This window comes from Hippichthys cyanospilos, chromosome 13, assembly GCF_059441005.1.
Source record: "Hippichthys cyanospilos isolate Australia breed blue-spotted pipefish chromosome 13, RoL_Hcya_1.0, whole genome shotgun sequence".
In the NCBI taxonomy this organism is placed as follows: Eukaryota; Metazoa; Chordata; class Actinopteri; order Syngnathiformes; family Syngnathidae; genus Hippichthys; species Hippichthys cyanospilos.
The window spans coordinates 11177615-11193992 of record NC_142381.1 but is presented as its reverse complement, the minus strand read 5'-3'; the positions used below and the strand labels follow the sequence as shown (position 1 = coordinate 11193992).

Here is a 16378-nt window from a genome sequence, read left to right as displayed (position 1 = left end):
AGTTTATGCTATTTTTGAAAATCATCGCTTTTTGTCATATAAACTGCCAGTATAAATACAATAGTACATCAGCATGGGCTAATGTCTATGCTAATGCTTGCTTTATATCACTAGTATAGTAGTACTGTATTTGTATTACTAGTGCTGCTATTTTATTGAAGTTGGACAGCATTCTCTGCAAGTATCTATCACAACTACACACTTGCATGTTATCTTGCTGATATAAATGGAGGCGGGGTCAAGTAAGGCTACTTTCATATCTTGCAAGCTGTTTTAAGACTGTTAGCTCCCTGAGATTCAAATCCCATACCCGACAGCTGTGTTGCACATGCTCATTTAATCGGCGCCCAAACAAACATTATTTTTTAAAACAAATACCTAACCCCATTCACAAAGCTGTTGACAAAAAATAAACATTAAAAGTTTGCATGAAGCCAATAAAGGAGAACTGATTGCACTATAAACAATTATGCAATGCATATTCATGATGATTATATACAGAAATTGCTGCAAATTATAAGTGCATCTTCCCATTATGAAAGAACTGATCTCCTCATTAAGTCAGAAGCAATCCAACCTTGTGACACACAAGCAAGATCAGTGGGAATCTAACAGTGATTAATGTTCTTCATGTGCAAAAGGTCATGCGTTTGCAGGGGTGGCCTTCAATCAATGCATGTGTGTCTACCTGTGCGGTAATGACTGCCATGATTGTTGATGAGCATGTAGGCAGTTGCACTTCTGATCATGACAGAACAGTGGCATTTAAAAAACAATGGGTCCTTATAGGTAACCCATTGTGATTGGTTCAAGGGTATGCAAGCATTCCAATTGCAGATGTAAATGAATGTGACTGATCAATGACTTGATATTAGCTATTTTCTTGAAAACATCACAAATAAAATACTGTACATGGTATCTTTTTCTAAATAATTAATTTATTTATTTTTAATTCCGGTAACTTTTTGTCCTCCAATTCTGTATTGGCCTATATACAGTATGTCTTTGGCCGTACCCACCACTTCTACGTCTATAATCCGCTGACGCAGCAGCAGGTTGTCCCTCTCCAGCTCCCTCAGTGCGGAGCATCGGGCCCTCGCGTCGGCCAGCTGTTCTTCCAAAAGAGCTTTGGTCTCCTGCAGGGCTGCACACAGCTGCTGCTGCTCCTGCAGGTGGCAGCGCATGCAAAAAGAGTATAGTCATTTTATTGTTAGGCTATGTAAACAATGACTAGGTTTGAGAAAATCTACCCACCTGATTACAGTGTGTAATGTGACGGTTTGTTTTTATCGGTGTGCATGCATTTCTAAATGCATCAGAATGTTGCTAGCATTGCCGAAATATAAACGTTTTTAGAGTAGCAAATTCAATATTTGGGTTGATGTCATCCACGTTATAGAGTGCATTACTGCCCCCTGTAGGGATTGAGTGAAATAATCAACCACAAACTATGACGTGTCTACTGATATTCGCTGGGGCGAGTCACATGACTCGATTCAGACTTTACAGTTGTCAATTTTAGGAGTTGGGATTTTCAAGCCTAACGTTTATGAAAGAATCTACTTGAATTTGACTTGGTATTTGACTGCCTCAACTTGACTTAGACGTGAACTACATGATTTAGAAAAGTCTTGGCAATTAATTTGAGAAATGATTCATCATGTATTTCACAAAACACTCAAATCATCTTTCCCCACTGAAAAGAATAGAAATGGCATTAATCCATTCCCCTGTGATTGGCTGGCATCTAGTTCAGGGTGTCCTCTGCCTACTGCCCAAAGACTGCTGGGATAAGCACCAGCAAGCCAGTGACCCTCGTGAGGAGAAGTGACTAAAGAAAATAGATGAATGGATAAATCCAATCCAACCTCACATTAAAAACAAACAAAAAAATTGTAACTCGTGGTTGGTTAGCTCTCTTCCGTGTGGTGTTTTCATGTTCTTCCGAGATGGAATAGACTCAAGTTCATTTGTGACTCTGAACAGAAAAAAGAAAAAAAACACACACACACACACACACACAATGCCGTCTCACCTTCCACTGAAATTTTAGAAGTAGAAAGACTTCATCACAAGCAGCTGTTTGGCATATACGGAACATGGCCTCTAGCTGTTTGTTGGCATTCCCAGACAACAAAGAATTTTTTGTTGTGTATGTCTGCTACCTTAACGCTAATGCTAACACATAAAGGGCAACACACAGATCCTTTCTGGTAATGGGTATTTCAACGTAATCTGTGGAGCATCACATGGACAGATAATGTAACACTGACTCACTGACATATCTTTATGTGATGTGAATTTTAGCTGCATGGATATCTGTATTTCAGTATCAAACTGCCCCCAGGTGGCCAGGGCGCATCTGGTGAAAGAGATGCTTAATGACCATTGAAGTGAAAAGTATCTACGGTTATTACTGTACGTTTTACAAAGTATATTATTTAAGTGTTATTTTTTCTCATTAAAATACACTTTCCACCATGCTGTAGTTCCTCATAGTATTCATATTCAATATCTGTCCTTTTGACACATGATTGATTGTCTTTTAAGAGATTGCTTGAATTCTGGACTCTTAATTTATGTTTGTGAAGAGTGACGCCTAAACAGAGGGATGCAGGAAAGTCGTCCTTTGTGCTAATCTGGGCTGCCACAGGGATGCAGTGCCAAAGCAGAAAGAATGAAAGCAGAGTGAGAAGGTGACAGCAGGGACACAGCATGGTGTTTCACAGTGATGTGAGCGCACGACTTAAAGCATAGCCAAGTAAATCTCATGTGTGACTAAAAGCTCTTGTGACCAAACACACTTTCTACTGTTTTTTTTTTTTTTTTTCAGTTAAGCAGCTTCGTGGGGTGAATTTTGCTGCCAAACAATGTTATGATGTTGCTCCGCTTGCTTGCTCTTCTGTGTGAATGGTCCAGTAAGTAATGTGTGTGTTGTGTGTGTGTGTGTGTGTGTGTGTGTGTGTGTGTGTGTGTACCTTGAGCTGAGTGCGTGTCACCTCCAGGCTGCGGAGTCTGTGTTTACAGCTCTGCAGCTCATTCTGAAGCTGCTCAGACCTCGCGGCTCTCTCACGGGCGCAATCCAGCTCGTCCCGCAGAGCACGCAGACCCCGAGACTCGTTCTGCAGGGAGCGGTTCTGCAGACGTGTGCATACATACAGAACATAGAGTGCGGCGGTGAGGTCAGTGAAACGTGTAACTGATATGAAGAGGCCTGACTTTTCGAGTAAGGTCGAATGTTCAAATTGACATTACGCCTCACAGAATCGAAAGCGCTCTGAGGTGCAGCTCAGTCATTATGTTTACATGTAAACTGTATTCAAGCCACAAGATACAAGTTAAATTTATTCCATGACCATGCTTGTGACTCCAAACGACATCTCAATTCAGCTTTCCATACTGAAGGGAATAGAAATGCCCTCAATGAGTAATGTATATTTTTTTCTAGTAGGGAAAATACCACTTAAAATATGCAGTACAGAAACATTTTTATGTAGAATTGATGATTTATTTTGAATTGGTGCTGATGCAAACAAAGAAGAGTTTCACAGCTACAGAATGTGATTCAGAAGCTAAACTGCCGTAATATCCGTCGTGTGTTGCTCCACTATTTATTTTTCATGTGTTTGTTATGTAAATGGTTTTACCACCATAACAATGCAGCTCTGCTACCCTTTCTATGACACTACGCATTGTTGTATGCGTGGCAGGTGTATTGGACACTAAACGGTCCTTAGGTGTGATTGACTGTGTGAATGGTCGTTCATCTCTGTGTGCCCTGTGATTGGCTGGCAACCACTTCAGGGTGTTCAGGTGTCCCCCGCCTACTGCCACAAGACAGCTGGCAGCTGGGATAGGCACCAGCAAGGCCGTGACCATTGTGAGGATAAGCGGCTCTAGAAAATGGATGGATGATTGAATGATACATACACATATATATATATATATATATATATATATATATATATATATATATATATATATATATATATATATATATATATATATATATATATATATATATATATATATATATATTTATATATATATATATATATATATATATATATATATATATATATATATATATATATATATATATATATATATATATATATATATATATATATATTTATATATATATATATATATATATATATATATATATATATATATATATATATTTATATATATATATATATATATATTTATTTATATATATATATATATATATATATATATATATATATATATATATATATATATATATATATATATATATATATATATATATATATGCTTTATACTGTATTAATACATGTGTTATGCCCCCTAATGACTGACAGTTCAGTCCACGTACTGTTGTTAAAGATATTGTACATTTCAGTTGTGATAAGTACTTAAAATGTGCAGTACACAAACCTTTTTCTGAACCTTTTTGAGCTGCTCCTCCATCATCTGAATCTCCTGCTTGTAGTCCAGTAACTGATCGCCTTTATCATCGCTAAAAGACAAAGGGGAGCAATCACTTATTTTTTTCTGAAATCTCTTGAAGTTTATAAATAATGATGAAAGTGACGAGTGATGAAAAAGCCAGAGTGCATGAGCAATTATAGAAAGTGAAATTTGGTGGCGTGGTGTTTGGGAATCACTGAAGTAAGTAACAAACAAATGAATAAATAAACCCATGCTAATGGACACATTACCCTTTTTCCAGAGGTAATTAATTTGAACTGGAGTCAACTTTGATCAATGAGAGCAGTCGTGCCGGTCTACTGCCCAGGAGACTTTTAATAGCATTTTTAAAAAATGTAAAAGCTTGAGTTTGCAATGAATCAGAGTCGTTTTAAGGGGGTTAGCAAAGAAGGGCTGCTACACTCATGATTATAAACATATTTCACTTATGATTTCCTACTAAATTTTTATTCTGGCAGTGATGCAGCACCCGCAGGTGCTCCTGTTTTATGTATGCTTATTAATGTGAGCACACTCACAGTTGCTGTTTCAGGTGGCGGACTTTGGCCTTGCTGTCTGCCAACTGCAGCGCCAGACCTTGGGGAGGCTGGTCATTATGATCACCCAGGGGCGCCAAGGGTGAGTCAGCGTGGGCCTCCCGTTCCCGACACAACTCTGCGATGCGCTGGGTGGGGGTCAGGGAAGAGTGACGGTGTCAGCAATGAGAAATTCAGTCGGCTGAGCGACGGGGAAAATGCGAGCATGTGATATTGGGGGGATATAGATGCTATTTTTACGTCTTCTGTTGACTCACTTATACATTTCAACCCACAGTTGTTTCTTAGAATTTAATTTATTTGTCCGTTTCCTATAGCACTTTTATGAGATAAAAGAAAAATTTCTTTTAGGCAATGCGATGGCCGTCCAATTCCTGTCCACAGCAAGAGCAATGTGTTTTTCAATATGTTAATTTTACATGAAAAATCATTGTTACCAATAAATTTTAGACAAAGTATTAACTTTTTACTGCTAAAACTGGCAAAGTAAATTTAATCTACATTTAATCTTGGGTATAATTGCACTCTGGGCCACAAGATGGCAGCACACTCGTTTTACACTGTAAATTTGAAAGAATAAGGTTGAAAACAGGAAGTAGTATCAGTATTTCAAGATTGATGTAAATTTCTGCTGAAAAGAGAGCCCCTCTGGTGTCAGGGTATGATAAAAAATATTTGCACTAATCTGCACCCTCAGTTTACTAAACCGTTCGCTCAGTTTACTAAACCATGCCCTCAGTTTACTAATCGATACGCACAGGTTACTAAACCATTTGCTCAGTTTACTAAACTGTGCTCTCAGTTTAATAATCTATTTGCTCAGTTTACTAATAAATTCGCTCATTTTAGTAAACCGTACCCTCAGTTTACTGTAAACGCTGGTTTTGATGGGAAGTGTCCCGGGGTGATGACGTGAAAGAGGGGCGACGAGAGGGAGTGTTTGAAGCGACACATTGTGGGCTTTTTGGTCTGAAACTAAACTCCCGTGATAAGGGGTGGTTTTCTATAATTTAATATTTGATATTGTTGATTGACTGTGATTACATATGATTTTTGTTGCTGCTGTTAAGCAAATAGCGGAGGATATATTTGCAAAAAAGAAAAAAATCTGTGAACAAGAGAATTGGAGTGTAATGAACCATAAATTTGCAGAGGTATACTATCAATCTAACAATATGTTATGATGTACAGTATACAAGGTAGCAGTTTTACACAGCACTGAAGTATAATGTGGTTATATTGTATTATATCTATATATTATACCTCCAGGTGTGTGTCTCTCTGGGCTAGCATACTCTGGATCTGTTTGGCCATGGTGCAAAACACCAACTTTAGATCTGCACCTTCAACCTCCAGCAGCTCTTCCCACTGGAGGGGAAGCACTGAGCGTGGATCCTGAGTCACCTGCAGCGAGGACACAGTGTCAAGGCGGGACGCAAATGAATTAATTCTTCACTCAGCAGCGTGGAAGGCCAGGTAAGATTAACCTTTTTTTCATCAAAGAAAAACTATGCACATCCATGAATGGCACACTCATGCATACAAAAAATGATCACTTGGAAAGGAGGGGAAATATGCAATGTCCTCAGGTGCGACTTATAAGCAGTAAGTGGGGGTGCATCTTTCCTCGTAGGGAGGACACCTTTTCACCACTGATTTATGAGGCAAAGAAGCCTGGAACGAAAAAGACTCATGGGCAACCTGCTGTTACTGTAATTCAGTCATGCTGCTCTGCAACATGCTGTTTCTGTAATGTGGGCAATTATTCACTTGGTGATTTTTTTTTTCCAAATGCCCAATTGGCATCCATGCTTTATTGAAACAGACAGTTTGACAGAAAATGAGAACAGGGAGAAAGGTTCATGTATAACAGAGGTGGAGGTCCTTGCAGACTGCTGCTAGAATGAAAAGGAGCTCTTTTTTTCACGCTTCAGTTAAAAAGAAAAAAAAAAAAAAAGCTTTGGTAAATCCTTTAAAGAATAAAAATCCCCATAGAAAATCTCTCCGGAACTGAGGGTCAGTCTCTGAATAATATTAAAGTCATTGTGGATTACGTTTGGCCAGCACCTGAACGTACCTGTTGAATGCAGACGGCGAGCGAAGCTTGTGTCTTAATGTCCAAAGACTGGATCTGCTGAATGAATGTCTCTTTATGTTCACACTGCAGATACAGTAAAAGAAGTAAACTTCATCAGGTGTGTGGACTAGTGGCACAGAAAAATGTTTTATTGCAGTACGTGACACATTTTTGGAGCAATCAGTAAATCCCTGGGCTCAGCTGTTGCTGCACAAAGTGGCCTGAGGTCCATTCAAATGTTTACAGGGGCCCACTCAAATATTTACCGTGTGTTATATACAATATATTTTTTTGGGAAATGATGTAAATCAAATCATACAATATGTACTGTAAATATACCTGTTCATAAACCACAATGGCAACTGCACTAATAATTAATGGAACAAACCATACTGCTTCAATCAACTTATTCAAAGTTTCAGTTAAAGCTTAAAAACCATAAATGACAAATTACATTTTACCACAGTAAAAAAGTGAGGCACTCCAAGTAGCCATTTAATCTTCAAGTGATTTTGATGAATTGCTCCAACAAACGTTTTTGCTTGAAAAGCGGTTTCAGAGTCTGTAGCCTATTTTCTTTTCTTTTAAATAATCCACTAGTTTTTCCATGGCGATTGGATGCCAAGTTTCAAAATGCCATGAAAGGTTTGAAGGCTTCAGTGCTTCACTGGACAGCTTTAGCTCACACTCCACTCCCTGAGCTCTTGACTTTGCCTCATTTCACCTCTTCACAGAGTCACGCTTAATGAAATCAGGATTGTAGTTTTTCAAGAGTGAAGTACTTTTGGGAAGTATACCAAGGTGCACTTTAATGTAAATATTCATAGCTTGTGCTTAACTTGCTCAAATGCTACAGATAAGAATTTAGTAATATTGTAAATATGTCTTGTGAACCATCCTGCATCCCGCCACTTTCAAATTATTGCCCAGCCCCACAGACACACTCGTAAACCTTGCAGAAAGCCAAAATGTTTCTTTATAACTTCATGTAACAAGAATGAGCAAGTGTCTCAATGCTTGTCTATAACACATCAGCAAAAATGCCAACATTTGTTTTTCCACCCAAAGACCCCTAATGTTTGGTTAATTCTATTATTCTCATGGAGGCATGTGCCATGATATCAACACACATTCTAGACTGGAGAGGTGTGATGAAAAATCGAGCATGAAAATAGTCATTCTACTTGTAATTCAGTTAACTCTTCCCTGTCTTCAATTAAACTTTTATTGTGAAAATGAGATCAAAGCAGAGAGGTTCTCACAAACCACTTTTTAGTAAACAAACTGGTCTCGAGAGACAATTCATGCTCCTATAATGGCCACACGTGGCAACACAAACGCAGTTGTTTCACCTGCACGGCACATCCAAGCAGGAGCAGCAGCAAGCGCCTCAGTTCTTCCAAAGCTGCCTCTGAACGCACAGAAATACTGTAAGTGTCATCATTATCATTATCGCCGCCATCGTGTCCTTTATCACTATCACCGTCGCGCTTTGCAATGATAAGGACTGGTGAATGAAGTTGAATGGCTTTTTTGCAGCACAGAAAGGCATGTGATTATCTTGTACCTGTGAAGGGGTCCTGGCCCAAGATGGCGACATTTGGGAGAGGCATCAATATCAGCTGCTGCAGGTTCTCCTTTAAAAAAAATCATAGGTGATTAATACGTACTGTTTATCAATTAACATGATGTCTAAGTTACTTAAATGTATGGACACTATTGCAGTTATAATATACATTTTGCATTATTTATCACAAGTGTGCTAATGTTATTTGCAATTGCTAGCTGGTTAGCGTAGGCAAATTTTGTTGGGGTCTATAGAAGACAATAAATAACGAGTAGTTGTAATATCCACTCATGTCAACTCGTGTTCAATTTGAGTAGATTGTTGAACAAAAAACTGGGGACAGAGATGATTACCCGATTATTCCATGAAATAATCAATTAACAATAATAATAATAATAATAATAATTGATAAACGGTTTTAAAAAGATTCCAAAGTGACAGCTGTGACATACATTGAAATTGTACTATTGAAAATCCAAGTTATAGTTATGAGTGTGTGAGAATTAAAAGAACTAAATTCAAGAGTCAACATTTTCAACGGTTATGATTTTTTTTTAATTAAAAAGGAAATAAAAACAAAGACATTTTAAAAATTCAAAACAAAACAAAAATAAAAGCACATAACAAGGTTAATGAATATTTCAATTACAATCGTTTTACTATGAAATAAAAATAAATCAAGAAATGCCAAAAGCTTAAGCGTAATTTATCTTCCGGCTTTCACATATTGTGTGAAAAAAAATTGGGCTGTAGGCATGGAAATCTTCTCTTAGTTTTACACCCATGTCAGCACTGTGTTCACATTTTAGATGTACACAATGTCAATGGAGCCTGATGCAAGATAGATATCAGCATGATTCAATTGCTGCCACTGCCTCGAAACAAACTATGTTTTGACCACGAAGGAGCACCTTTGTGAAGTTATTCTACTTTAACGACATCATGAGTCTCTCTGTTGCAACAGAATGTGCTTCACTTTGGTCTATTAACAATCTGTTCTACTGAACAAAAAAACACTTAGAAAAGTACTAGAGAAGCAAAACTGCCTCTCTTTGTTTCCAACACAAACAGACTGGTGGAAAGTTTATAATGATGATGATGACAATGCCGGTTCACTGAGAGCAGACATGCAGGATGTGCCAGCATGTGGCAAATGTTCAGCATTCACTCCCACGAGTACACATGTACAGCACTTTAACAACGTTACTTTTGTTCAATAATTTTTCTTCCACAGGAAACAGGAGTTGGTACTGTATATAGGTAAGTAGCTTGCTAAAGCTAATTCTAGCTAGCTAAAATATTTAGTGCCAATAATAATAATAATAATAATAATCATGATCATGCCATTTGCTGTTATTTGGAGGTGTTATCTACCACCAAGAAGATCAAAAAAAGAATGAGATGTTGTGCAGGTCGTGCTTGGCCAATCAACTTCCCCCAGCCCAGAAACATTGCAGGAAAATACTTGTGAATACAGATCACCAACTCTCCCTTAGGGAGAATTTCCAACACATCGGGCAACACTGAAAGATGTGTGAGTGCCTGTCTCAAGCTAGGCATAGTTAATAAGCTAGTGTCCTTGGCAAAAAAAAAAAAAAAAAAATCAATACTTTTTGTGCTTGTAATATGTCAGAATTGCTTAGTGTTGGATAAGATATTGCCACTATCGACATACCTGGCATGAATATCATGAATCTTTGTCTGTTTTGTTCAACCCGTTTAGGCAGTGATAGATAGTGTGATAATATAGTTGCCAACTCTATTTCAACAAATCTGGCAAATTCTGACAAAATCTGACTGGATGGTGTCATACATTGCCTGTCCAGAAACCTGTCATTTCTGGCAGGAAAAACTTTTCTTTGTTGTTTTTTTTTTTTTTCTTCACACTAAAGACAGACAAAAATGTGTCCCTCCTTCCAAACTGCTGATTTCCCATGTAGCATAGAACGTGGGCTTCACTGATGATGACCAAACTATCTTGCTGTTAATTAAAAAAATGCTTATTGTCACAGAGCCACAGCCTGATTTTGGCTTGCTGCTCTACCACCTGTTTGCATTTTCCTCCTGTATCCATGGCTACACAATCATGGGAGTGCAGGGGGGTCCAATTACTGCTCACTCTGCCGCATCCTGCATGTTTTAAGTGCACGCTATTCCAGAGGCAATGTACGGAGAGACGAGGTCCTTTGGGTCAGCCCAACTTGAGGTTTCTGCGTCTTCAGGGCATGAGCGATGCAGTAGTACAGCCAACCAGACATCTAGCAGGATATTTTAACACTTTTGTGTCAAAGACTGCTGTTGCTGTCATTTTGCTCGAAGGAAATTCCTTCTGCCACGAGATAGTCAAAAGTCTAGTTTTGTGTAATGTAGACATCGCCATTTGGCACTATCATCAATACGGCGATTATGCCACGGATTTACGATTTGGCTGGCACACGTGCAATTATCTGATGCCATGCTACACGCTAGTATCTGCCAGCCTACATCGCTAGTGGAAGGGCACTTTTCAATAGCAAATGAGTAGACTTGGAATTGGGCCTGAAATCTAATAATCAACCGCTTTTAAGATCTGCGTTTAAAAATCAACGTTCCACGAGGCTTCTGGCTGCTCCAGTGATGAGAATTAAAATCCATCTGTAACATTATGGTCTCCATATCGCATCATCTTCTGTTTGGCCCGCTGCTGATTGGAGGCGCTTGAGAACCATGCACTTATACACACCAGATTTCCTCTGTACATTATACAATTTAATCAAAATGTCACTTTTGGGTGCTCACTAAAAGCTGGAAGCAACAAAGGTACAGTAATTTGAATGTTGCCAAGTGGAACTCTCTTGTTTCGATAAACGTTTTGGCACTTTCAACAATGTGCATCGTCAACTATTCCCTTATTTTCACATGCTTTGATTAAAACCTTTGAACCTTTTGGCTGCTGGAAAATAAAAGTAAAGTCTTTAAGAAAGTTGTTTTTGTGGAAATCCCAAAGTTGTCATTTCTGTCAAAAATTGGTATTTTTGTCAATGACGCAAAATCTCCCCAACATAAGCCTGGTGTGCATGAGAGTACGTGATTAGGTAGTAGTTTCCATTTTTGTGCAACAACTAAAGAGTTTTCAAGGTTCAAACATTCACTGTTGTTTAATGAGAACATTCATTCATCCGCCTGGTATGGTTAGGGTTAGGTTTAGGGTTAAGTTTCACCCTAGTGAATATGAATATGAATATATGAATATGATTATGTTAGAGTAACCATGGAAGAAAGCTGGGGTCCTGTTTATCTAATGGTTATCTATGAATAAAATGGCTCATTATATACTCTGGCTAGCATTGTTTTCATTCAAAAATGTTCACTACTACACTAAGGCAATAAATGGTGGGCATACAGTAGGTCCATAGGATTAAAGCTACACGTACTTGACAGTCCCTAAGGATTAAGAGCTCAAGCTATGCCAAAGTTAAAAGTTTTCAGTAGTAAACTTTTATAATGAATCCCCAGTGATTGGGCAGGAAAAGACTACTTGACCCTAACACATATTTTATGTCATAAAAACAGTATCATCTGGACTGAGGCTAAGTGTCAAAAGCATGTTTACGTTGATTTAATCTGAATGAGTTATCACCAGTGTATTGCTCTGAGCTTTCATAACATGAGTGACTCACTGTAAATAAGGAAGTGAAACCCTAAAAACTGTTGTTCCTCTGTTGTGTGACTAGCAACTCTGCCTGCTTGGTGCACAGGCGGACTCTCTTTGTCTCGTCGATCCTCCTCGAAAAAAAAATTAGAGGGCAGTTTCCTTAAATGACACCAGAACATGCACCCTGCACCAAAAAAAAAAAAAAAAAAAAGACAGATTATCTGTTCCTGTCCTCCATACTAGTCCTTCCACCAACCACAATGGCAGCGAAAAGCAAATCACCCAATTTGCTTCATAATGGAGAAAGGAAATGTTCTGTTTCATCTTCTTGTTCGTGCAAATGCTCTGTCATCCCCTGAGTGCACTTCCAACTATTTACAATATCCCTAGGAGGAATGCTCTTGTAGTGAGACTAATAGTTGCTTCACTTTTCCATCTTGTTCTCTGTTTTTGCAACCTTACAGCCAGGAGCGCTCTCCTCCATGCCTCCCTCTCCCTTGTAGCCTTGAGTTATGTTTTAGCAGAAGAATGTTTCTGCCTTTTAAGAGGCTTTTCTATTTATAATGAGCTGGAAGTTGTTTCGGCTCTTGCCCTAAAAAAGCTGCTGCACCTCTTTTTCATCTGGAAATGCTTTTATGTCGTATGCATTTTTGGCAAAGCAAATCTCATTAACTAATTACCCATTAGTTACTAACCTATAATCCTTTGAGTCCCTGTGAAGTGGAAATACATTTCTTGTGAATATCATACCTCAGAGAGAAGAGTGTGCTGAACAACACTGAATTATTTGAGTGAGGTAAAAATTGTAAAAATTTATGCCAGTGTTTCAGCCAGGAGCGATTCTAAGATCAAAAGTTTATTTAATTAAAAAAAAAAAGCATGGATACCCGGAAACACGTACAGTTTTGGCTCTGTAAAGGCAGCCGTTCATTCAAGGGGTCTAATGATATATTGTAATCTATGTGATACTTTTAAGTGGTGACGTGTCTAACATATTCAAAATTTTATTGACATGTGGGTTTAATTCGTTTTACGGGTAGTACATTAAACATGTTGATAACATTGTCAAGCATTGCTTCATTTTGACTGTGGAAAGTCTGATAATAAACATTTTATTCTACATACAACAAATCGCTTAACATGCGTTGGCCAACACATGTTTGTAGACTGCACCTGACAAAAAATATTTTGAGATGTAATGACAAAAGTGCCATTACACTTATCAAAACTAGCCTGTTGCCACTCATTACACTCTTTCACCGGTTTGAGTAGCTGGCAGCGCTTTTTCTCCACCTTTACCCCGTTTTTTTTCCAACAAGCTGGTGTTGTTTACTTCTCCCTCTCCGCTCTGTCCCTCCATGACTTATTGTGTTCTAACTTCTTCCCTTCTGTAGCGCTAAAGCAGTGAGCTATGCGGGAGCTTTTTTTTTTCCCCGCTCCATATGGGGCTAATATTCTAAAATGATGCTTCCACCAGAAGCAAGGTAGGGAGGCGGGTGTGGGCGTGCGGGTTGAACGACTCTTTATGAAGACTCTGTTCCCATTGTTCGCATTGAAGAGCTCGCTGTTCAAAACACTCGGTCCGTTTGTGAACGTCACATCACAAATACTCACACAATAGCCGTTTCAATGATAATGGGCATCCAGTCAATGTACTCTCACCACCTGTAATGCGGTTTACTCAAGCCCAGCAACATAAACAGGGCCGTATGATTGAATGCAGCAGCAATTAGACCTGGTAATGGTAACAATGTGTTGATGTTGATATGTATTCTTAAATAAGTTAGGTAAGGCTGCATTACTTGTCTACTACTTGTTAAGAACAGGACATATAGTTAACAAAATCTCAGATCGCTCAAGATTTGGGGCGCTTGGATTTTCTTTCACCGCCTGGATTCTATCTATCATGGCTTTCCCTGATGCCACCAGCTTGCTTGCAAGCTATTATTGGAGCCACTCGGGCAATGGGTGCGCAGATGGTTTGGATTCTGAACATCTTGACCTTTGCCAGGGACCTCTCCCCTACCTGGTAGAAGGCTCGCAAGTGTCGATTTAAGATGGAGAAGTTCTGTATTCGCTGCATGTAGTCATCCATGTCGCTTTCATACAACCTCTCCACTCTTGGGTTGGGGTCTCTGGGACACACAATCACAGGCGTCACGTCAATGTGGAAGTGTATTTACTGCAGCTTGATCAAACGGCTCGTTGCCACTTTTCAGCCCCAGATGAAAAAGAATCTGTATGCAGTGGTGGAATTCTGCAGTCGCTGAATAAAATTTTAATGAGGCCGACACGCTGCCAGTGAGAATCCTCATGCAATTAGCTGTTGAAATAACCGAGGTTAAGTCAGGCCAAATTAATCAGCCTTCTGCCAACTCCTGACCGAAGATCCCGTCTTGTCAATCGCAAAGATATGGCTTGAATGTGGTAAAAAATTAACACGCTGATGAGGAAATCGAGAGAGATGACTAACAGGGCACCATTTATGCAGAACCCATTTCATGTTTCACTGGATATTTGTTGCAAATATGAATGGAATGTGGAATTAATGCCATTTATCAAAGTGACTGTAGAACAATGCAAGAATTATGAATGTGAGTGTGATAAATGTTGTATTACATTTATGTAAGAAAATAAAACTTATTTTTAAGTGGAATAATGATCCAAAGGAAAATCTTCAAATGTGTACATGTTAGTATATTTGTGCTATGTTTTTTTGTTCTTATCTGTTTGCGAGGTTACCCTTTTTAGCCTTTTAGACTTGGTGACTTTGAATATCCGGTTGGCGTAGAAATTATATTTGATTTTTTCATCCATTTTTTAAGGGGATGGTTTCTCACGAGGAATACAGGTCGCACATACGGTCAAACAACCTATAAAATGGACTAATTGGCCTTTGATTAACTGGATGCAAACACCACCGAGGCAGGGTTTTGAATCCCAAATGTAAACTGTGAAGAAAACGTGATAACTACTTGTTCATCATGCTGCGTGACTGCAGCCTGACATGTAAGTGGTTGGAAACAAGCCTTACATGATCCTCATGACCTCATTGAGGAAAATCCCATTCGTCAGTCTGAGGTAGCAGTCCCGGGAATTATTGGAATCGGAGTTCACTTCGATGTACTGGCCATGGAATGGGACATCGATCTCCATCTCCACCATCTTCTCAAAAAGATGAACCTAAGAGAAAGTCAGAATCTGAAAAAAACCTGAACGGGTTGCCATTGTCCATGCAAGTTTAAAATGATTTATGATGTGTGATTTTCTGCTTCAGTGGCCATTGACTAGGGGACATAAAACTAGTTTTAATTTTTTCTACCTTCATTTGTTCTATATTGCCTCACTAATATTATTATGGTATTCTGATTAGTAAGTATTATTTGTGGATTATGAATCTGGAAGCAAAATCGTAAAAGTGGGCATAATTGTGTGTTAAAATTAAGTTAGCAGATTTTGGTAAGGCAAATTTAACTTTGAACTTTTACTGGGATGGCAATAACTAGGGCAGTTTTTAAGAAACTGCTGCTTGTTATGAATCCCTTGACCATTATCTATATTTTTGTTCACAATTCTTGACAAAGAAATGTCGAAAAAGTTCTGATTATTCATAAGTCGGACTACCGTTCTATATCACTGTTGCAATTGTTCCCAGAAAAAAAAAAAAAAAAGCTTTCTTTGGCCCCATAGCATCTGTGTTTAGATGAGAGTAACAACAAAAGAAACGGGGAGCCTTTTCGCACAAGGCACCACACAGAAGCCACTTACCCCCGTGTGGACAGGTGGGACAAGCGCGCCCCTGCTAAGAAAGCGCTTCACGGTGACAAGCAGCCAAACAGGCCTGCAGCCAATGTTTTGAGCTGTGCTAAGAAGGCCTGCCAATGCAAATGCCGGTATAATGAAGTTTATTTCCACCTGCACTGTTGGTGAACAGAGACACAACCTGGAAGTGGCTGGGCATCTGAGGTGAGGCCATGTGCCCGAGGTCTCGAGGGGGGAAGCAAGTTGGTGCACGCCATTCACCGCATGACCCGCGGGTAGAGCTTCCATGTTGCTGAGTAATTGCACTGGCAAAATCCCCTCAAGGA

The 16378-nt window shown here is 38.9% G+C and overlaps 1 protein-coding gene across 1 annotated transcript in view; it reads right to left on the bottom strand.

Annotated features, from left to right (window-relative positions):
- The window catches only part of ccdc88b (coiled-coil and HOOK domain protein 88B), a 48989-nt gene that overhangs the window by 31042 nt on the left and 1569 nt on the right, over positions 1 to 16378 (bottom strand). The window contains exons 2-11 of the mRNA XM_088432300.1: positions 15325 to 15473; positions 14317 to 14425; positions 8657 to 8726; positions 8442 to 8500; positions 7090 to 7173; positions 6276 to 6416; positions 4995 to 5140; positions 4423 to 4504; positions 2979 to 3137; positions 1020 to 1166 (exon numbers count right to left, since the gene is read on the bottom strand). Coding sequence (XP_088288426.1) covers positions 1020 to 1166; positions 2979 to 3137; positions 4423 to 4504; positions 4995 to 5140; positions 6276 to 6416; positions 7090 to 7173; positions 8442 to 8500; positions 8657 to 8726; positions 14317 to 14425; positions 15325 to 15473 — 1146 coding nt within the window. The remainder of the gene's footprint in view (positions 1 to 1019; positions 1167 to 2978; positions 3138 to 4422; positions 4505 to 4994; positions 5141 to 6275; positions 6417 to 7089; positions 7174 to 8441; positions 8501 to 8656; positions 8727 to 14316; positions 14426 to 15324; positions 15474 to 16378) is intronic.